This window comes from Acanthochromis polyacanthus, chromosome 7 (genome assembly GCF_021347895.1).
Source record: "Acanthochromis polyacanthus isolate Apoly-LR-REF ecotype Palm Island chromosome 7, KAUST_Apoly_ChrSc, whole genome shotgun sequence".
Lineage (NCBI taxonomy): Eukaryota > Metazoa > Chordata > Actinopteri > Pomacentridae > Acanthochromis > Acanthochromis polyacanthus.
This window is the reverse complement of record NC_067119.1, coordinates 6,892,216-6,914,910: the sequence shown is the minus strand read 5'-3', so window position 1 is coordinate 6,914,910 and position 22,695 is coordinate 6,892,216. Positions and strand designations below refer to the sequence as shown.

Sequence of the window (22,695 nt, the reverse complement as noted above, 5' to 3'; positions counted from 1 at the left end):
ATGACTAGAGCCTGTAGGTGGTCAGGGGTGGTTTCCGGAGTCAAAAACGGTGAAATAAAGGGACAGTTTTCGTATAAAAATCATCTTTTGCAAAAAAAAAAATCCCCAGTTCACCGGCCATATGGCATTAAAAAGCATTAAATTTGACTGGCTGATTTCTGCAGAAACCCTGAAAAAAACGGAAAGAGTCATTTTTCCTAGACAGAAGCAGTAGTTTATAAAAGCGTCCCCTTCTTTGTCTTTATTTCTCTCTGTGTGTTTTCCAGATCCAGGGGCTGGAGTGGATGGTGTCTCTGTACAACAACAATCTAAACGGCATCCTGGCTGATGAAATGGGACTCGGCAAAACCATCCAAACCATCGCTCTTATCACCTACCTGATGGAGCACAAGAGGCTGAACGGTCCCTACCTCATCATCGTCCCTCTCTCGTCAGTACCCCTCACCCTGGCAGCTATCAGTGTCAAAACGCCTGAAAATATGTGTAGCAGGAAACAACGTGCTCAGACTTGCAGCTACTTCAATCCTCTGTCAGTTTCAGCAGTGAGAAAATAGAGATTTTCGTCTTGTTTTTAAGAATTTATTGCCTCTACGGGAGCCAAATTTGTTGAATAAGCCATCAAGAAGTCTCACAAGATAGACTAAGCCTCTTAAATATTTTCAGTGCCGATTAACTCTAAAAGACACATAATAAAGATAAGATAAGCCTTTATTAATCCCACGGTGGGGAAATTTGCAGCAAATGGGATGGTGCAAGTGTGTAGGGAACATCAGGAGAAAAATAAGCAACAAATACAGCCAAGTACCGAGTCTTATGCATGTGGATATTCAGATATTTAAGAGACTTGAAGAAGCTTGATAGTCTTTGTTATTCCCCCTGAAACCGTGACATAAAGATACCGCAAAGCTGCTGCAGTTTAAAGCAGCTTTAAGGATAAAATACCATAGTACAAACATAAAAAAAGACAGGAGTCACAACCATTTTCACTGTTGTTTTTGGGCTCTGTCTTAAACTGTGAGCATACTTTGAAAAGTTCTCAGCCTCACCAGGAAACGTCACAGTAGAGAAGTTATTTTTCAAAACATTCTCCTTTAACTTCAGCGCACTCTGTCTCACTGAGCTTAACGATCCCTTCCACAAAACAATCACATCTTTAGCCTGTAGAAGCTCATTAACTTCATCATCACTCTGAAAAGGGTGGCCATGGAAATAAGACAACAGCAGCCAACTTGAAGGTTGCTTCTGGTTTTTCTTAGATTACTTCAAACATTTGAGTTTTTTTGGACCGTGAAATAAGACCTTATAGTCTACTTTTATGACCCAAAATGGTAGTTAGATCCTTTGTTTCCAGGTGAGGCTGCAAAGTTTTTGAAGTAGCCTCGTAAAGCCGATAAAGTAATCTATGGAACCAAAGCAGGACTTGTGACCCGACTCAACTGATAAAAAGCAAAACAAAAATTGCAAAAGCAGCACAGGATTCAGGTCGGTGCTGGTGGCAGAAAGTGCCATTCTCCTTCCTTTTTATATACCATGCAGATCACGTTTTTTTGCTAATAGAATAGAATAGCTTTGTCATCGTGCACAGGGGCATGATGGAAATATAAATAGCTTCTGCTGGATGGTACATTGATAACAAGCAATAAAAAATAAAATATCAACATTAAATAATAAAATTAAATGTGACAAGATATATACAGTATGGAAGGTAAATGAAATGAAATAAAGGCTGATAAAATATAATAAATATGGTCAGGAAATTGCATGTAAAGAGAATTAGAAGCATTAAAAATGACACTGCATTGTGCACTGTACATAGTTGGTGCTAAATGTGAGAAAAATTAGAACAAAATGTTAATACTGATAAGCAGAAAAAGGCACAATACTGAAGCGTGGAGCATAAATGCTAAAAAGACAGAATATTTGTTAATAACTAACATCTAAAGTTGTAAACGCCTGACCGTGATGTTTGTGTTGATGGTGCCACATCAAAATGGCTTCATAACACATTTAAACTTCTCTTGCAGTTTTAGTAATCACAATAATTAAACTAAAGCGGTGTGAAGCTCCTGTGGAAACTTCTCAGATCTTTCTTTCCGCTTCACTGAACATCTGATTATCGTCGGTGTTTTGAATCCCCTCAGATTCATCACACACCTTCACCCCAGAATTCACTGACAGATGACAATCAGCCTCTCTGAGGGCACCGTGGTTTGGTGGCTGAAATTCAAACCGACGCCGCACAACAACAACTAAATAAGCGGGTTAATGCTACTAGGTTCTTTTCAGTTTCTTTAAATATGGCCGGTGAAAGCGCACGTTTGTAGACGTAGAATTCAGGAATAACTTGTGTCTTGTAATTCCACATTTCACCTAATTAGTATTCCTTTTCAGCAGTGATTTATAACTGCAGGAGTGAAAGGATTAGAACGAACAATGGTGTTGTTTTAAGCTTTTTTCTTTATTTATTTTTTGCGATTTCCAAGGCGAGCATTTCCTTTTGACTTCACACAGAGTGCAGCAGAGGATTAAATCTGAGCTCAAGGCCACTGTGCTAATGTTCTTTTTAATATGCTCACAGAACAACTTTGGAGAAGAGACGAAAATGTGCTTTTTCTTTTTTTTTTTTTTTTTTAACTCCGTGGTGCTGTGAGGGGGTCCAGTTTTTAACAAAGCCTTCTCCAAGAAAATCCTCCTTTTGTGAGCAGAAATCCATTTTCCCCCTTTGGAAAGCCAGTGTGCTTCATTAGTGCAAGGTTATTCATTTCCCTCTAATGTTCCAGCAAATTATGTCTGAGCCCTGATGGGAGAAACTTCATTCAACATTCTCTGCCTTAATGCGAGATTTTTCAAGTAGCTCTTAACTCTAATCTTCAGGTCCTAGTAGGAAGCACTTCTGAAGTAGTACTTCAGTAAGAAACAGAAGCTGCAGCCTGAGACTTTTAATTGCTGTAAATGCAGACCTCTGTCTTACATGTAAACTCCAGCACGCCCAGTGATTATTATTGATTTTTTGTTTCCAGGACTTTGTCTAACTGGACATATGAGCTTGACAAATGGGCGCCTTCTGTGGTCAAAATTGCCTACAAGGTAAGAAAAATCTCCTGTTTCTTTTACGTCTCTGCCCTTACTGATTGGTTTTGGAAGACATACGACAGAATGCTGTCTTTTCTTTGTGTGTGTGTGTGTCCCCCCCCCATATCAGGGCACCCCAGGTTTACGTCGGGGGCTCGTTCCTCAGCTCCGCAGCGGGAAGTTCAACGTCCTGCTGACCACCTATGAATACATCATCAAGGACAAGCACATTCTGGCCAAGGTGAAAGAGATCAAAGCTCTGTCCTTTCTGTCTAATATACTCTCTCATTTGAACCCTGCTGTGACGCCTTTGCGCCACAAAATGTGCAGAAAGGTGCTTTTCATCCTCGATTAAGGTCATGTTATTTAAAAAAACTGCCCATCAAACCTCGAATACGTAAGAAAAGCTTCAGTGGGCATTTATGTCACATACTTCACATCTGTACAACTGTTTGAGCAGTACTGTATAGAGAAATGTGTATTATTCTCACTTAAAGCTGAGGCTGAAAAGGGTGGATGGAGATGTATTTTCAGACACGTCATCATTTCAGGCTTTTTTCTGATTTCTTTGTGGTGCAACGTGCTGAAATCTGTGGATCTGTTGGAGACACACAGCACAATATGATGCTATAATGAGGTGCAAGTCTGTAAAGAGAATTTTAGACAAATTTTAACATCATGGCGGGTTACGGTTATAGTCTTTCATTTGAACCCTGCTGTGGCGTCTTTACACAACCAAATATCCAGAAAATCAGCAAAGGAAAGTTGCTTTTCATCCACGACTGAAGTCATGTCACTGAAAAACTGCCGATCAAACCTCGAGTACACAAAAAGAAATTGGAAAGCAGGAAAAAGAAGTTCCCTCATGCTTTTATTTGAAAAGCGTTGCAGTCTGATTATCATTTCACATAGATTATTTGTTGTCTCTCCAATTGAACAGAAGCTTCAGTGGACATTCAGGTCACATACTTTATAGAGAAATGTGTTTTATTGTCACTCAAAGCTGAGGCTGAAAGGGGTGGATGGAGATGTATTTTCAGACACATCATCATTTCAGGTCTTTTTCTGATTTCTTTGTGGTGCAACGTGCTGAAATCTGTGGATCTGTTGGAGACACACAGCACAATGCAGCTACAAATGATGTTATAATAACAATACAATTTCTATGTATCTTTCTTCTTTCTATTGTCTATCATGAGGTGCAAGTGTGTAAAGAGAATTTTAGACAGGTATTAGCATCATTCAAAACTAATTTAACATCAGCGCTGAACTTTTCAAACATGCAAAGTGATGCTTTTTCTTTGTTCCAGTTAGAGCTTTGGTATGAAATTTAAGAGATCAAAGCAAATTGGAAAGCAGGAAAAATACAGGAATTGTGTCTTTGTTTCTTGTTTTTATTAGAAACTTGTTGCAGTCGAATTATCATTTCACACAGATGAAATGTCATTTACTTTACAACCTCTAAGAATGTTTTGAGCAATACTTTAAAAAAAAAAAGAAATTACCATTAATCTCACTCCAGGTTTTTAATGCCCAACAAAACTGTGTGAAAGGAGATGTACTTCCAGACACTTTGTCATTTCAGGCCTTTTTCTTTTTAATGCAACGTGCTGAAATCTGTGAATGTGCTGGAGACTTACAGCACAATACAGCAGCATATGATGCTATCATGAGGTCTGTAAAGAGAATTACAGACAAATATTGCATCATTAACAAGTAATTTAACACCAGCGCTGAACTTTTCAAACATGCAAAGTGATGCCTGTCCTTTGTTCCAGTTAAATCTTTGGCACTCTCTGTATGAGCTGCAATTGATTTATCAACTTTTCTGGAAGACTTGGGAACACGGCAGTCGATCCTACTTATAGTAAATTAATGCACAAGCTTCAGAGTATGTCGAGGAGAAGTAACCTGTCTGATGTTAATAATCCTCTTTTGATGATGGAATACTGCGTTGGCCGTGTTCCTTGCGTGCGACCGGAAAGTAAGATCAGAATCAGCCACGTGCCGGTGCTGTACTGCAGAAACTACTGCCCCAAGGTTGCCTTCTTCAGTTAGTTACATCTTTGATCATCCATACATCAGTGTCACAGTTCATATTCAGTGGAAAAATACATGTGCAGTGGATGAAGCTCATCTTTATTGTCTGCAGACTGTTTTTAGTGCTGTCAGATGTGTTGGTTTGTTTCTCAGCCACAGTTTAGGAACGTTACCTCTCTAGGTAGCTTATATACAATCGGAAAGATCTGGAACAAAGGGTTTGCAGCATGAATGGATGGTTGAACAATCTGCAGGAACCTCATGGCCTGTTGCATAACTATGGACCTGAATACCCTCGAAATAAGCCGTTGTTAAGTTGAGTCCATGGCTTGAAGTGTAAACGCTGAAGAGCAGAAGAAGTGAAATGACTTGTTGTGACTTGATCAACTTCAAAGTGTAGAACACCCTCCAAGTCACCATACAGGTTGTCCCTAGAGTCTGGACACGTAGCCAAAAATACAGATTTTCAGGAAAGGACATTTTTAGCAACATTTTATTCATTGTATAAATGTTTCAATATATTGAATTTAATATGCACTATCGTTCAAAAGTTTGGGGATCACTTTGAAATGTCCTTATTTTCAGAAGCGTAGAGATAAGCATTCGATAAGTTTGTCTTCCACTTTCAGATTCGTTGGAAGTACATGATTGTGGACGAGGGTCACCGCATGAAGAACCACCACTGTAAGCTGACCCAGGTGCTGAACACCCACTACGTCGCCCCCCGCCGTCTCCTCCTCACCGGTACGCCGCTGCAGAACAAGCTGCCCGAGCTCTGGGCTCTGCTGAACTTCCTGCTGCCCACAATCTTCAAGAGCTGCAGCACCTTCGAGCAGTGGTTCAACGCTCCGTTCGCCATGACAGGAGAGAGGGTAACCGCCTGGATTCATTGACCAGTGTCTTACCTTTAGGTGAACGCTGCTCATTGTGGTAGCTAATGAGATTTTGCAAATGCTCCTAATTAGTTTTGTTGCCTGCTTAGGTGTTCTTTGTGTGGCTTTTGTCTGGTTTATATTGAAAAACAGCCGCACTGAGAGTTTCCAAGAACCTGCTTGTCGGAATGTTTTTGATTAAGTTGCAGATGTTTAGGGTTTTTAGTGGAATTAATTTTACGCTAAAGCTGGAGATGCTGTACGTCTTTAAGCTCCTAAGATGTTTCTGCAGATACCTTTGTCGTCTGTTCTGTTCCCCGAAGACTTTTCATCCCCTCATGGTTTTCACATCTGTTATTCCTCCTTAAAACAAAGAAATGGAAAGTTATGTAGATCCTGCAAAGTAAGTTTGGTTCACTGGTGAAAAAGTTTTTTTTAACAAAAGGTTATTTAAAGGCAAAAGAGAAGTTTGTCTTAGACACTGCATAAACACTTGGGAAATGTTCTGAATATGAATTCTTGTCATTTTAATTTCCCTCTGGAAGTTTTTCTGTGCCCTCAGGAAAGTTAGAGAGAAGGTTACTCACTAGAAAAGCTAAAAACATTCACAACTCGTTTTTTGGAACGTTCTTCCACAACTCTGCCCTCTTCCATGGAACACCACACCAGCTGGACGCCTTCCAGTCGTGGCACCGAGCTCGAGGTGGTAGAAAACTATAAACCTAGTTTGCTGTAAACAAAATAAATGATGAATTTTAATGTTTGCAAGCACAAGTCAAAGCAAGTGAAGAACAAAACAAAGCAGCAAAACAAATATGGCTCCTTCAGCCAGCCAGTCTCTTCTCATTAAGGAACAATCTGGGATAGCTTCTTCATTGTTGCCTTCTTTTTCACTTCAACCATTAGATTGATAAATAATAAATAAAACCAAAGTCATGCTGTAGTTTTACCATTTAATATTCACCCCACATACGACTGAAGGCTTGGGAGCATTTTATTTGCTGAATGTTAAAACGGTGTGCAGCACATAGAAAATCAACACGAGTAGAAACTTAGGAGAAAACTTGAGAAACAAGAGTTTTGCTGTGTACGCTCTCTTATTACAAAGAAAGGAACTGCTGCTGCTGCGTTGGTGTCTTAAAATGGTTTAAACCTCTGGATCATGAGGTTTTGTACTTTTATCTATACAGCAGCTGAATTTTTTGCTTGGCTCATTTTCAGGTCAGTGAATATTGAAGTACAAAGCTTACAATGACTCACTAAAACTTTGTTAAAACAGTAAAAACCCAATAACTCCCTGAAACTTTGAGTCCTATAAATATAGGACATTCACCTCCTTGTAAAACGTGCTCATTTCTTGAAGACTTTTAACAATAATTTACTCCTTATGTACCTTAAAGCTGTTAATTAGTGGGGGGGTAGGAGTTTTATAAGTTTTACACTTCTTCCTACTCCTTTTTGGACATTGCTGATTTGTTCCTTTCTTTTTTTTTCTTTTTGTTTTAATCAATGTCCGAAATAAACTTTTCATTCATTCATTCAAATACTGTGAAATAATCCAGATTGGCCGTTGGCATAAACCCAATCAGTTTTATTTGAAACAGCCACCCACTCTAGGAAAAAGGTTAAATTAGGCACCGTCACACACCTAAACTGATGCATAATGTGTCTTTTTTTTTTTTTCTGTGTTCTTATTTTTTATGTCACAAGGTTTAGCTACAGTCAACAACCCGTCAGCTGTCCGGTCTGCACGACACAACAGTCTGTAAAATGTTGCTTTCTGACTCCTTCAGGTTGACCTAAACGAGGAGGAGACCATCCTGATTATCCGGCGTTTGCATAAGGTGCTCCGTCCCTTCCTGCTGCGTAGACTGAAGAAAGAGGTCGAGTCTCAGCTGCCAGAGAAGGTGAGACTGAAACCAAACATCGTGTGCTTTCATTTTATGAAACATGATTACGTGCAGAAAACCTGAGCTGTACTTTGATTGAAATGATTATATATTGTATAAGTCAGCGTGGGCAGCTATAGAGCAGGAGCCATAATGCAGCTCATTTCACGGCCAAACGCCAGCCATCTAAATGCAAGTATGCTTACATTTATTTTGTAAGAATACACTTTAAATGGCCATTTCTGCCAACCTTGGAAAGTCCTTTCTTGCTGCGGAAAGCAATTAAAGCTGTAGATTTGTACTGTAGAAATGAGCAACTTTTCAGCTGTAAGTGGTGATTGTGACAGCGGTGACACCACCGTGCACCACAGCTGAAGATAACGCACACTATTTACTCTGTAGCATTGGTATGAAATAACATAGCAAGGTAACATAAACACCTTGTTGTTCTACATTCTTGGAAACTGCAGTCTTATTTGTGGGGTTGAAAAGTTGTGTGTCATTCAACCACGGTGACTCACAGCTTGCTTTTTCTCATGACCTTCTCATAACCTCAATTTTCTGTGAAGGACACCTCTAGGATGCGTAAGCTTTGTGATGAGGATGACTTTTGCTCCTGAATGGCAACTTTAGATATTGTTTACTGTATTTATTTTGCAAAGTTACATGATGTGGCTTTATCTTCCTCTCCTTCATGCCTCTTGGTTTTCCATTTTCCTTCTGACGAGTTTTCTTTCTCTTGGTGTCGAGGCCGAGGCGGCTGTGCTAACGAAACTCAAACACCGTCACTGCAGAAAAGACACCACTGTGCCACTGAGGCTTTGTTTTTCCTGTCATTCACACAGGTGGAGTATGTCATAAAATGTGACATGTCTGCCATACAGAAGGTTCTGTACCGCCACATGCAGAAAGGCATCCTCCTCACCGACGGCTCAGAGAAAGACAAGAAGGTAAATGTTACCGAGACCCCTGTGGCTCCACTGTCTGTCTGCGCTTTGTTTTCTTGAAGTGTGTCACGCTGACGGACAGGGCTGTTTGGCAGGGAGAGGTGGTGTTTTACAGTCGTCTGCCGACTGACATCAAAAGATCTCTGAATTTTGTCGAATAATTGGAGTTACAGTTCCTGCATGAAATGAAAAACATGTTTTTTTTTGTTTTGAGTTTGTTGTGTTGCTCTTCTTTGCTCCTTGAAATCACCCAAATGTGCCCAGTTACATTCAAGTTCGACGACAGAGCTGTCTAGGTTATAGTTTTCAACTTTTCTTCTTTGAAAACTCTCATTTGAGTTTAGAAGTGTGCTTTGGATTGTCGTCGTCTGGAATACAGGCGTTCATGGTGCCACCAATAAATGTCATCGCCACAAGACCTTTTGCACTCAAGCAGCCCCATATTGCCACACTTTGACTTCTGTGCTTTACTGTTAGGAGTATTATAGATGGTGGGATTTTCCACAAGTGCTTTTAGGTATTAAAACTGAACCCTTGTAGTCAAGAAGAGCTAATTTACACAACACAGATAAGGCTTTCATTTATATTTTCAGTTCAGTAAGCAGTTCCAACTACCTTGCTTTGAGTTTGTTGTGTTGCTCTTCCTTGCTCCTGAAAATCACCCAAATGTGCCCTGTTGGATTCAAGTCCAACGACATAGTTGTCTGGGTTATAATTTTCAAATTTTCCTCTTTGGCAACTCATCTTGACCACAGGCGTTCATGGTGCCACCAATAAATGTCGTCTCCACAAGACTTGTTGCACCCAAGCAGACCCATATTACCACACCTCTGTGCTTTACTGTCAGGACTATTCCTTCACTGGGTTTGGTCCTGGTCACCAAACATGCACACCACTGAGCTGGACAAATTCACCTTAGTTTCATCTAACGAAGAATGTGCTCCCTGTATTCATCTTTCCCTGCACTTTAGTAAAGTTTCGTCTTGCAGTTTCGTTCCAAAGAGGAAGCGAGGATTATTTTACTTGGATGCCGTCTGTAGAGGTTGGCATTATGCAGACTGAGCTGTCGCAGAAACTCAGATCTCTACTGATAACTCCTGAGCTGAGTCTAAAGCACTTTCACGTCTGTTTTTAGAGCCAGATTGTCCAAGTAGCGCTGGGTTGACAGTAACTGCAGCTCTGCTTAGTGATACTGTGGTTTGTTCTAAACTGCCAGATTACTGCGTCTCAACAAATGTTTCGTCAGTCACCCGTCTTCCTGCATCCTTTGTCATCCTTGGGAAATGTCACAGATTGCTCAGTTTCTCAGGAAGTCCTTTTCCCTGCAGAGTCATGGTGCAAATATGCAGGAAAAACACAGCGCATAGATCCAAAATTGGGAAAGTTCTGGTGTCATTTTATAAACATGTTTATGTGATTAAGCTAATTGGAAATCACACATGTTCTCAGTTCAGTTCCACTGATGACAGCTTTTCTAACTTGCGTCAATTATCAAGGGTGTTTTCACTTTTGCTGCGTTGAATTTTTATTTTTGGGCCTGTATTGTCAATGAGATCTTCCTTAAGTGTTGCTCATAAAGGGAATATCGTACAGTTGAACTTAGAAATAATGCATGTATTGAGTGGTGATAAAATTTCGACTCATTTCTAAGTGACATTGTGACTAAGTGACTATTGTGTCTTTGCTTTAAGCCTCATTTTAGTGTTGAGTGCAGTAGAAAATCTGTGGCTTAAGACATCTGGAACTGCAGAACTCATGGCCCAAAATCTGTTTAGTTCAAAGTAGTGATCAAACTGCTTTCATGTCGTTACATTACCCGCTTTACCTGCCAGCACTTTGTAGCAAAACTCATGTTCTCCCAGCTTTTAGTGCTGTTGAATGTCCTCTAAATAGACATTTTTATTATGATGATGTGAATGCAGGGGGACCGTGTGAACGAACTGTGGTTTGTAGTGATTAACTCGGAGAATTATCACCTGGATGTGCAGCCGTGTCGGTGGGAAAGAGTCAACATGTTGCGATTAACTTTGAAAATTATCACCTGAATCCTGCAGCTCCCCTCGGCATTTTGGAGCCTCATAACGAGTTTCGGCTCTTTGCACTTTAATGTTATTTAGCTTCATTGAGGCAGCAAAAAAGTTCTTCAACCCCAGAGTGCACTCCTGCTGAGCAGTCAAGAGGATTCAAACACATTTAGCAACTATGTAGAGAGCGCAGTTGAGTATGTAGAAGCTTAGAACAGTGTTTCCTTTAGCAGTTTGAAGAGAATATGAAGGGATATTGGTATTATTTTCTGGATGAGGGTACAAACACAACTCCAAATCAATGATAATGTTGCTGCTAAAGCTAGTAGTTATTTTTTGTATGACCATTTATGTCAACTGTAAAAAATGATGATGTGGTTGTTAAAAAAAAAAAATCAATTGCTCAAGAATCATTGTTTTGATCAATACAGTATATTTTCTTTTCCCACAGGGCAAAGGAGGAGCGAAGACTCTGATGAACACCATCATGCAGCTGAAGAAGATCTGCAACCATCCGTACATGTTCCAGCACATCGAGGTGAGCACTGCTGACAGAACCACTAGCTAAGTATTATTTCATAGTAGGATATATTTGTCTCTGTGCCTTATTTACTGATTTGTAATAGCCCTTGTTTGGAAGGTTTGTCTTGCACATAAGTTTCTTTTCTCTCTCAGATTTCAATTCCAACCCAAATCATTTTTGTCGTCATCTTCCACTGAGATTTTGGATAAATGCTGACATTGTTTATGTCCTCAGATAAGATTAAAGCCTCCAAACAATCCCATAATTCATAAAACAGCTGGTTAAAACTTGTCTGACTCCGTGTCCGGCTGATGATTTTAAAAACAAGTCGTGTAGAGGAAAATGTAGGGAAGAAACCAAAGAGCTGTCTGCCTTAAGAAAACATCGAGTCACTCCTAAGATTTGATGATAGCTTCCACTTGTTTCTGATCTGCTTCTCCTTATTTAAACCAGTAAATGTTTTCTGATGCAGGAGTCTTTTGCTGAGCACTTGGGCTATCCAAACGGCATCATCACTGGGTAAGTTGCACAATTTTTTTATATTTTTTTTACAGTTACACACTTTGTTTTATTGAATTTTCGCGATCCTCATTCTAAACCAATGGAAGCTGGAGAATCCTGGTCCAGTGTAAATCTGGACTCTTGGGGCGCACACATGGTGACACATGAAGAACGCGTGGGCGGTTTGCACATACGAACGGCTCGCAGCTGCAGACCGGTTCTCATCGTTCACTTGAAAGAGCCGTTCAAACGACTGACTCATTCACGAACGTCACATCTGTAATTCATAGGAGCCGTTCATCTCCAACCAGATGTGTGAAAAGTTCACGTGGCAGTCCTTTCACACTTCATATTTCTGTTGCCACTTGACACATACTTGAGATTTGAAGCAGTGGATGTGTAGTTTTCCTGTCACATGTACGTCATATAATAAGTATCCAGAAGTGGTGACAGGAACAGAATTTTTCCGAACAGCGTGCGGTGGATGGAAACAAGAGGCTTACCTTGATTATGGTAATACAATACAACAACCTGCACCTCTGCATTTGAGGGAGTGAAATAGTTTGTATTTCAGCTCTCCATCTAATGCCGCTTAAAGCTGGAGGATTTCTTTGTTCCTATATGCAGGTTACATTACTCCCTGGCGTGTGTAAATCCTTTGTTTTGCTCTTCTTTCTAATTCAGGGTGTCACTCTGAGCTGTTTGGCAAACCTTTAATTTCATGGAATTTGTCTGAAATGTTTTGCCTGAAATGTTAATAATACTTTGCAAAACAATCTCTTTATTATCTACTAATTAAATTCTGTGAAACCGTCAGTGTTTGAATGAATTTAAATGAGTTTTATAGTTACAGGCGTCACCTTTGACAGTGATGACATTAAACATTAGTGGTGTTGACACGGAGGTTGTTAATGGAGAAGCTCTAACGACAGGCGAAAAGAGTTCAGTGAAATAATGTGCCGTTTTCTCTCGGTCGTCAGATTACCTCAGGGCGTCATGACTCTTTCCAAGTTTTGGAATGAATCATAAGTTTTATTAACAATATACATGTCCTCCTCCTGCTTGTAATTATGAGATTTGCTTTAGGTTCTAATACTTCCATGTTGTGAAGGAGCCAGGAGACGCAGGACGGACTGAAAAGTGTAATTTTTTTCTCACCGTCGGTAATTCATAGCCTCCGGAGCTGACGTCTTTTATGTTTTTCCAGAATGTAGGGAAAAGGTTTTTATAGAAACGGGTTTTATTCATTACCCACGTTAATGATAATTCATGATACATTTTTGTGTCATGATCTCCACTCAGGCCTGATCTGTATCGAGCTTCTGGGAAGTTTGAGCTCCTCGATCGCATCCTGCCGAAGCTCCAGGCCACCAGCCACAGAGTCCTGCTGTTCTGCCAGATGACCACTCTCATGACAATCATGGAGGATTACTTCAGCTACCGCAACTTTCAGTATTTACGTCTTGACGGTATGCTCACGAACATATACACGCATCTGTTATGGTCCACAGGGATGTTTTTACATGTCAGGCATCACACCGCTTCACAACATTGGCCGCTTATTATTTTTTTATTTGAATGGGACAGTGCATATTAATGAACATACAATGATGTAAATATGCCAGATTTAGCTCAAGGCTAATTTCCATCTGTTGCTTGATGCTCTTAAACAGGAATCAACAAGATTCACCCCTCTACAGTCACTCAAACATCGGCTGCATTATGTTGGATGACTCTTTACTTTGAGGCTCTCTGCTCCTGGATTTTAAACCAGAGCAACATGGCAGAAACTTTTGTTGGCTTATTACGAAAACAATGCAGTAAAATCCATCCATCCATCCTCTATACACCGCTTTATCCTCAGTAGGGTCGCGGGGGGTGCTGGAGTCTATCCCAGCTGACTCTTGCGAAGGCAGGGGACACCCTGGACAGGTCGCCAGTCTGTCACAGGGCTACATATACAGACAATCATACTCACATTCACACCTACGGACAATTTAGAGTAATCAATTAACCTCAGCATGTTTTTGGACAGTCCAGTAAAATGCATTTCTAAAAACGTTTTCGGTGAGAAACATGCATGCAGTTGCTGAATCTGCCCTAATTTCAGACTGTCAGTGGTTAGTTTAAAAGTTTTTTTAAGTGCTCACTGCTGCTCATTTACATAAAGTCACCTGAACCTCAACTTTATGCGAATGAAGAGCAGTCAGCGCGACGCCCCGTCTCTTGAAACACAAACACCGTTACCAGAATGCATTTCAGGGCTTTTCACATAGACAGCTAGGCTGCTCAGTCGTCGTATCATTTCAGACAGATGAAATCTTTAACAAAAAATGATGTTGCCCTGAGCACAGGCGTGTGTTATACATGTGTACGTTATGTACCAATACAGCATCACGTCGCCTAAATATGTGGCGGGAATTGATTTGATTTGGAAACACCCCCACAATTTAATCAATTGTCCCTTGTGTGATTTTTGACGGATAAGTCCAGATAGGTCCACAGTGGTGGATCTGTAGTAGGATCACAATCAGCTGATGTAGTGTTCACTTGTTGTCATGGTTACAGTGACGCTTTGCTGCTTTGCTGTCCAGTGATACAAAAATCTTAAATAAATCCATGGATCCAGACTATAAACCACATCCCTGTCAAAATCTAATCACTTGGTTCTTGTTTCATTTCTGACCATCCCTGAAGATTTCATCCAAATCCATTATTCTGTTTTTGAGTAACGTTGCTAACAGACAGTAAATCAAAAAGTAAGTTTACTATAATGCAACACAAGCAGAAATATGTAAACCCGATATAATGCATCATTTTTCCCATCAGGTGCTGCACCAAGACAGATCTTAATCTGAAATTAAGTCAGATTTTAATGTCTTGTGATGCTTTTATCCTTAATTTTACATTTTTCTAATTCGGGATTGACTCATGTAATAATGGGGTGTTTGAAGTATTTCCATCACATCTGTTCAGTGGAATACTCATGCTCAACATCTCAAACAAAAACCTGTTAGCCTCTGGGTCTGGCAACAGAGACCCAAGTTCAGTGATGTCATCGGTTTATTTAAGGGCTCTTCTGGAAACAAAACAAATTGTACAGCGCGATGGAAAGTTTGTTTCTCACTTCATTTTCCCTCGACTGCTGTGCTGAGTGCTTTTCCCAGTGGTGGAAACGGGAAGCAGTACGCAGCAAATGCCACAAAGAAACAAAAAGCCCTTCAAGTGTAGTCGATTTAATTTGAAAAATCAAGTCTGGTACTTTCATGTCCCCCAGTTTGAAGAGCATTGCTCTGCTACCGAAGACAAAGCACAGTGAGCACAGCTTGTCCTGCCTCACGTCCCCTCACAGTGTCTCACAGCTTATTGTGTAGTGCTTTATTTTTTTGGCTGCTGTCAAGGTTTTTCAGAGCAGCTTATGAAAGTAAAAGCCACACACCCACTTTTGTTGTTCTACCTTCAGGTGAAAATACTCAGTAGATATACTTCAGTAGAATCACAATTATTATTTTTCCTGCAGCCAAAGAAATAAAGTCAAAGAATGAGTGAAGTGATTGGATTGTCAACTTTTGGGCTGTCGGTACAGCACTTTAGATTTAAAACAAACTAAATGAAGAGACTTGTTTATGAAATGCAGCTGTAGACTGTGAACTTTGCTTAATAAAGGCCACCTCATGCCCTTTCAAGACACCTCTGAAACAGTTTAATTGGCCTGAGACGTGACATTTTAATCTCTTGAAAACAAAAGAAGACATTCCAAACTTAACTTAACAGACTCTGCATGTCAAAATGTTTTTTATGATATATACTTAATGACAAAAGGTACAAGGAAAAAATAAATTCAAAACACTGCAATAATTTCTTGAAGAATTCTGAATGTTAAATAGTTTTACAAGGCTGATCTGTGTACATCTGAAAAATGTTTTCTTTCATAACTCTATAGAGCCCAGTATAGCGCGGGTGCTGTGATTGGATATTTTATTTTTGATTGGTGGTGGATGTGAAACCAGATAAGACAGACTGATAATTCTTTTTGCATATAAAATGTGGGGAGTTAGACTAATATTTCACACATTTACCAGGTCTCAGAGTGCTTTTTCATTGCGGCGATGTAAAAATACACAATAAAGCGCACGAAACAAAAATCGTTATAAACGAGACCACAGGATATTGTGCAACTTTTACAAATTTGAGGGATGCAGATGTATAATTTTGGAATATATGTGGGGAAAAAAAAACAAAAATTTATTTATTTTTTTAGGTTTATTGCACTTTGAAGTAATTTACTGTACGTAGTAGTTAAGACATAAGTCAATACATATTATTAAAAGTTGGGATATAGGAGTCATTTTCTTGTAAAGCAAATAAAAATACTCCATAAAAATTGTACTACAGTTTGTAAAGTGTAAAAATATGTCCTGGAGGATTTGCACAATAGTAGGTTTTAAGAGTTAACAAGAGCAAGATTCTTCCAGAGCAGGGGTCTGCAACCTGCGGTTCTCTCAGCCCTCTGTTGCAGCTCCCTGTAGCTTTGGAAAATAAATAATCAACAGACTATTTAATTTAAATTTCTTTTATTTTAGATTATTAATTTTTAAAAATTTAATTCTAAATTTGAAGATTATGGTGATCTTGTAACATCAGAATAAAACATCTTAATTTTCGTCTGTCAAAATATGCGTCCCAGCCGTCAATCTCCGACACTCGCCGGCCTGCGTGTATTCATTTGGAGTCCTGCTGATCTTTGGATCCCAGTGTTTGCTCTACATTCATTCAGCAGCGCCGGGCCACCATTCCTACATCCTAGCCGTCGCTCCTTCAAATTTCTTTCTTTTTTATTGTCGCAAATACACCACCGCCGCACATCTCCGCCTTCACAGCAGAGTCCTGCATTGTGTCTGGTACTCGTGAGTACTAAGGTAAACTACGGATAACTGTCTTGCTCAGTATCTACTCGTTGATATGTCAGGTTAATACGACGTTACTCGCGAGAGCACGGCTCGATGTCACATCCAGCCAGGCAGCAGGTCAGAGAGTCAGAGGAGAGTCGTCTTGGAAAATAGAGCAGCGACTTACCGGAGAAAAGTTATTAGCTTAAGATAAATAGATTTTACAAGTTAAATAGACATTCGCAAAATATTGATTTCCAGCTAACATTACGTAACATATGAGGTCCAGGAGCAAAAATGACATTAACCAAGTAAGATAAATATTAGTGGTAGGACACAATTAAAAAATGAATCTATCTAATTAGAGGCTTTGTAATTAATTAATCACGACTGATTGACAAGGGCATAGAGGTAAAAAAGCGATATATGCAGTGTTGTCTTCATTTTAAATGCCAAAAGGATTTTGCGGCTCCTGGTGTTTTCTGTGGGAAGCGGGTCGAAATGGCTCTTTAAGTGTTAAAGGTTGCCGACCCCTGTTCTAGACCCCTCAGAAGTGGAACTCAACTAACTCAAAAAATGTGGTGGGGAGAATGTGGATGGAACATTTGCAAACAGACTCGATTTTTCTGCTCATATCCAAAGCTAAGAAATATTTGGAGGGATTCATTTGATGCCCATAAAACAGCTCAGAAGTTCAGGCTTTAAGGGATTTTGTTCCAGATGTGTTACAGTCAGGAAACTTAATCCTCCATCACACAACGTCTGGATCCAAAAAGTACAACATGGAGCACACTGCTTCTGCATTAAGAATCCAAAAGCCCAAATATACAGAAGTGGAATCTGTTAGAGCCATGTACCACCTGCTTATATGCTCTTCCTTTGTGGGTATTGTATTTTGTTCTGCTGTTTTGTTTGAGAAACCGACTTGCCAAGTTGTGAAATTGGTCTCTAAAATGTGCTGCATTGTAAGAGACACTGAAGTTCAAAACAATTAAAAGTTTTGATGTTTCAGGGACCACCAAGGCTGAGGACCGAGCGGCTCTGCTGAAGAAATTCAACGAGGAAGGATCTCAGTACTTCATCTTCCTCCTCAGCACCAGAGCCGGTGGCCTCGGCCTCAACCTGCAGGCCGCCGACACCGTCGTCATCTTTGACAGCGACTGGAACCCACACCAGGTACATGAAACCCTTAAAGCCCGTAAGGACAGAACAGGATTATTGATTCTATCAGTGTTCAACGTGTTGTTTATGCTATTAGCAGTTCCTCTGATTAAGCCTCCATTGTACGACGTCTGAATCCAAAATGTACGACATGCAGCAAACTGCTTTTGTATTAAGAATCCAAAAGCCAAAATATGCAGAGGTGGAGCCCCCATAACCTGTCGCCATGCTTGAAAGACAAGTTTTCTTTAAAAATAAATTGCACCATTTATCATAGCTGACGGTTCTTAAAAGTATTGTGTGTGTTACACAGTTCCCTCAGAGGAAATATCCTGCTATAAAATATAAAATTATGGCATCATTTCATCAAAATTGCTTTATTTATAATTTCTAAAGTGGAAAAAAATCACCAAAAATAAACTATTTGCAAGAGATTCTCTAACAAACAACTCATTCTGTGCTCCTCAGTTGAACCTAAAGGCCACGATTCACCGAACTCTGAGAGTGACAAAAATTCTTTGGAAAAGTGCAGGTTATCTTTATACTGAGTAGATGGAAAGTAAGAAAGGAGATCAAGAAGAAAATGCAACAAATGTGATAAAATAAATACAGCGTGGCTCAAAAACGTTACACAGAGATGCAAGTTGGAAACATGGGGTTGGAAAATACATTCAGCATGGTGAGATATCTTTGAGAGAGTAGAGAGAAAAGCAAAACAATGATCTGAGAAATATAACTTAGTCTATTTTGTGTTATTACTGCACCAAATACATTTTGTAGTTTCTTTTCTACTTCTAGTGATTGTTCTGTTTCCAAAGAGGTGCAGGAGTTTATACTGCAGTGAAAAATGAGCCCACAGTGAGTAAAAACCACCCAGAAACTGCTTTGTGTTCAGAGGGTTAAGCGGCCAAATGAAACTCTAGACACAGATTTGAAGAGTCAATTTTTGGATTTACGTGCATTTTTAGGTTTTAAATGGTGAAATCGTGTTTGTTCTTGTTAACTAAGTGGCTCCGTTCAGGTTTTGTGAATATTGAAAGAAAGTCTGACTGAAAACTGCACATTTCATCTACAGTAATGCCGTTTGTGTTTTAACATGTTCCTGTTCAGATGGACAGAATATCAGGGAGGAAATTCATACAAATATTCACTGCTTCTGATTTATCACAGCAGACTGACCAGTGCATAGGAAAAATGTGGGCTTAAAGTTACTTTGCCTCCTACTTGTGTTTCCCTATTTTAGTTATTGTGCAATTAAATAAATATCTTATGTATATTTTTTCTGTCAGCAGAAATAATGTGGTCATAACATTTTTTTTCCATAAATCAGTCTTCTTTCATTGAGCTGCTAACATCAGACTATTAAGCTTCTTTTCTCTGGCAGCCTGACCACATCCTTGCAGTTCCAAAACGTTTGAGCTCCAGCATTAACCAAATCAGATCAGCTGTGTTTTGGCTCATTTACGTCTTATTAACCCCTTAAACTTCAGTGTACCGCCGGCGGTACACCTACTAATTTGCATAGGAATTTCAAGAATGTCCGACGGCTGCAAACACGATTATACAAACACTATACGCCGATGGAAAGCTTAGATTCTCATGAATCCGCCGGTATAAACCACTTTCAGATGCGATTACCACAGCGGGTGAGAAAAACACATTTGTCCGACAAAAACGAATATTCATCCATCCTTTCTCTGTACACGGCTTCAACGCACACAGCGCGACTCACATTTCCGGGTTTATTATTACACACAGAAAAAAAGATTCCACAAAAAACGGCCATAATCCAACCTTTTACATCCAGATGACACAAGCCAGTAAACTATTTTGTCCAAAACATGTCCTGAAGTCGGTATAAAATCCCCGAATCGGTCATTTTCAAGGAAATGCACCTCGCGATGCCCGTCCAATATTCCCTGTATTTTTCGTAATTTTTTTAATTTAAAAATGGAATATTAGCGATTTTTTTGTACTGAAAACGGCTGGAATTGACTGAAGCTTAAAGGGTTAATACCCCGCTAAGTGGACAAATTGCAGCGATTCCACATTTTGGGCGTCTGTTGGAACCGTTTCACAGGCTTAGTAAATATTCCACTCGACTGTGACTTGAGTTTATTGGCTCATTTTTACAACAATGTCGAGTTATGAAGCAACTAGCGCCTATAATCTAATTAATGGTAGTTAAGTTATTCTTATGGGACCTTTAAAAACAACAATTTACTAAATGTTTTGATGGACAAAATAACAGCAGGAAGCCAGACAGTAATGGCAATCAAAATAAAGCAAAGTCGAGATAAAAGTAAAACAAGAAAAAAGATGCAGAACTCAATATGTCAATTTTAACAAATACAAAAATAGAAACCTTGAAAATCAATGGTGATATCACACAGAAGCGAGTCTATAAAAGTTGTTTTTAAGACGTCACTGATTCCACAAATCTTCTCTTATCGGGCAGGTTGTTCCAAAGCTGATCAGATCGGGGTGACAAAATATGATGACCTTTAGATTCAAGTTTCAACTTGAAAAACCGCTGGAAGGTCTCCATTTGAAGATCAAAGGCTACATCTGACTCAGATGGGGTCAACATTTCTGATATGAAGCTTGGGACCAGACACAGATGACCAAGTGATCAGTAATATCTACAAATTGATTATCAAATGGACAGGAATCTGATGGGGGGGAAGCCAGGCCAGGGTTGGGGTGATATGATGTCATCTGTTGAAACCAGTAAGATGCCAAACTGATGGGTTAGTCAGAGATGAGAAGCGTTATGGAAAAAATAGGGATGCTAATAAATAATTGGTGTGAATAATTTAACTAATTCAAAATATATTAACCGATGAGGGAGAAGATGAAGGACGTACACTGCCGTTCCAAGGACGATTTCATGTTCTCCATGAAAACTCACACTTTTATTCATGTGCTAACGTAACTGCACAAGGGTTTCAACTTTTTGTTTGGTTTTTCTGTATTTTTTGGCACTTTTTCTGATTCCACACCAAAAAAGCAAGCAAAAAAACAACAGTCCAGCCACAGCTACACCCCCTGTCAAAAGTTTTAGGACACTGTCTCATTCAAATAAAGTAGAACTTGTCCTACAATGTTAGACAGGGGGTGTATCTACCAAATTTGGTACACATATGCAGCACATCAGGCTGAACAAAAAAGTCAGTGACAGCCACATTCCAAACCCAACAGGAAGTGAGCTATTTTGCGTTGAATGTCAGATTTTGCCCATTTTTCATTTTTTTCTAGAGTGAACTCCTCCTAGGGGGAAACTCCAATTCACCTCAAATTCGGCCAGTACATACAGGAGGCCTTAATGATCCAGAGTTATTAAAATCTTTTTCCAAAGTCAAAGGGCGTGTCCGTGGCGGCCTCTGGAATTTTGATCCTTCGCCTTGAAATTTCAAATGCTGTGTAAATGCCCTGAACCTGCTCCAATCTGCCTGAAACTTTACATGTATGATCAGAGTCCTGCCCTGATCACATCCATATGATGAAATACACCCCCTGTCAAAAGTTGGAGGACAGGTTCTACTTTATTTGAATGAGACAGTGTCCTAAAACTTTTGACAGGGGGTGTATACAGTTTAAAGGAAACAGGAGTAAAACTTGACAGCAATCATGTCAACTTGTTGGCTTCATTTTGGCTTTGATTGGTGGTCAGATGAGCTTTATTGAACAGGTGACTGGCCAAACAACAGTGTCACCTTTAGACTCGCACGATTGTTCTTTTCTGTCATTTTCCCATCATATTGCTTCTTTGACATTAATCCAACTGAATCATTCTCCTTCCACCTTCATCTTCCAGGACCTTCAGGCTCAGGATCGAGCTCACCGCATCGGCCAGCAGAACGAAGTCCGAGTGCTTCGTCTCTGCAGCGTCAACAGCGTGGAGGAGAAAATCTTGGCAGCTGCCAAATACAAACTGAACGTGGACCAGAAGGTGATCCAGGCCGGCATGTTCGACCAGAAGTCCTCGAGCCATGAGCGCCGAGCCTTCCTCCAGGCCATCTTAGAGCACGAGGAGCAGAACGAGGTGAGGTCTCCATGAGTTGAATTTATATGTTGAATTATTTTCTCGGGAGTAAAAAGAGCAAGATGAGGTATTTGTTCCTGACCAGGCATCTTATTTAGTGAGTGTAGGAGGTCCTGAATGAATGTTTTCCCTCCAGTTAAATGACGCATGATGGTTTTGATTGAATTACCGGAGACCCAGAGACGGCTCCCTCGATACGATCAGCGAGTTATTCGTCCTTCACTCATCAGACGGTTTTGTAATACAATCTCAGCTGTTTGTTTTATACATGATAAAATCTGAGCCGCACACTTGACTGATTTGTTTTGAAGTGAACACGAAAGGTTTCTGCTTTGATCCAACAGTTTAAAACTGAGAATGGAAACATCAAGTGATCAAACTGATGCTTTTTCTTTTGTAATTCTAGGAAGAAGACGAGGTTCCGGATGACGAAACCCTCAACCAGATGATCGCCCGCAATGAAGACGAATTTGAGCTCTTCATGGTAAGAAAAAGTACACTGAAAGGTCAATTAAAGTGTTGTAATGACAGGTGTTGAAATGATGATTTCCCTGAAGAGGAGTGGCTGACAGCTGATTCTCCAGAATAAATGTATGTTGTCATCATGTCAAGACAGTCTTTCTGGTTAAATGTCATCGTTTCTTCAAGCACCTTTATACTTGGCAATAACATGTTCCCTGCCAGATGCTTCTTTTCACATAATAAATAACCAGAATGCCTCTTTCTTATACA

General features: G+C 39.9%; 1 protein-coding gene across 1 annotated transcript in view; it reads left to right on the top strand.

Annotated features, from left to right (window-relative positions):
* The window catches only part of smarca2 (SWI/SNF related, matrix associated, actin dependent regulator of chromatin, subfamily a, member 2), a 73,561-nt gene that overhangs the window by 27,869 nt on the left and 22,997 nt on the right, over positions 1 to 22,695 (top strand). Inside the window, exons 16-27 of the mRNA XM_022195043.2 lie at positions 267 to 430; positions 3,021 to 3,087; positions 3,203 to 3,313; positions 5,742 to 5,984; positions 7,778 to 7,891; positions 8,719 to 8,823; positions 11,296 to 11,382; positions 11,840 to 11,886; positions 13,171 to 13,337; positions 17,770 to 17,933; positions 21,736 to 21,963; positions 22,370 to 22,447. Coding sequence (XP_022050735.2) covers positions 267 to 430; positions 3,021 to 3,087; positions 3,203 to 3,313; positions 5,742 to 5,984; positions 7,778 to 7,891; positions 8,719 to 8,823; positions 11,296 to 11,382; positions 11,840 to 11,886; positions 13,171 to 13,337; positions 17,770 to 17,933; positions 21,736 to 21,963; positions 22,370 to 22,447 — 1,575 coding nt within the window. The remainder of the gene's footprint in view (positions 1 to 266; positions 431 to 3,020; positions 3,088 to 3,202; positions 3,314 to 5,741; positions 5,985 to 7,777; positions 7,892 to 8,718; positions 8,824 to 11,295; positions 11,383 to 11,839; positions 11,887 to 13,170; positions 13,338 to 17,769; positions 17,934 to 21,735; positions 21,964 to 22,369; positions 22,448 to 22,695) is intronic.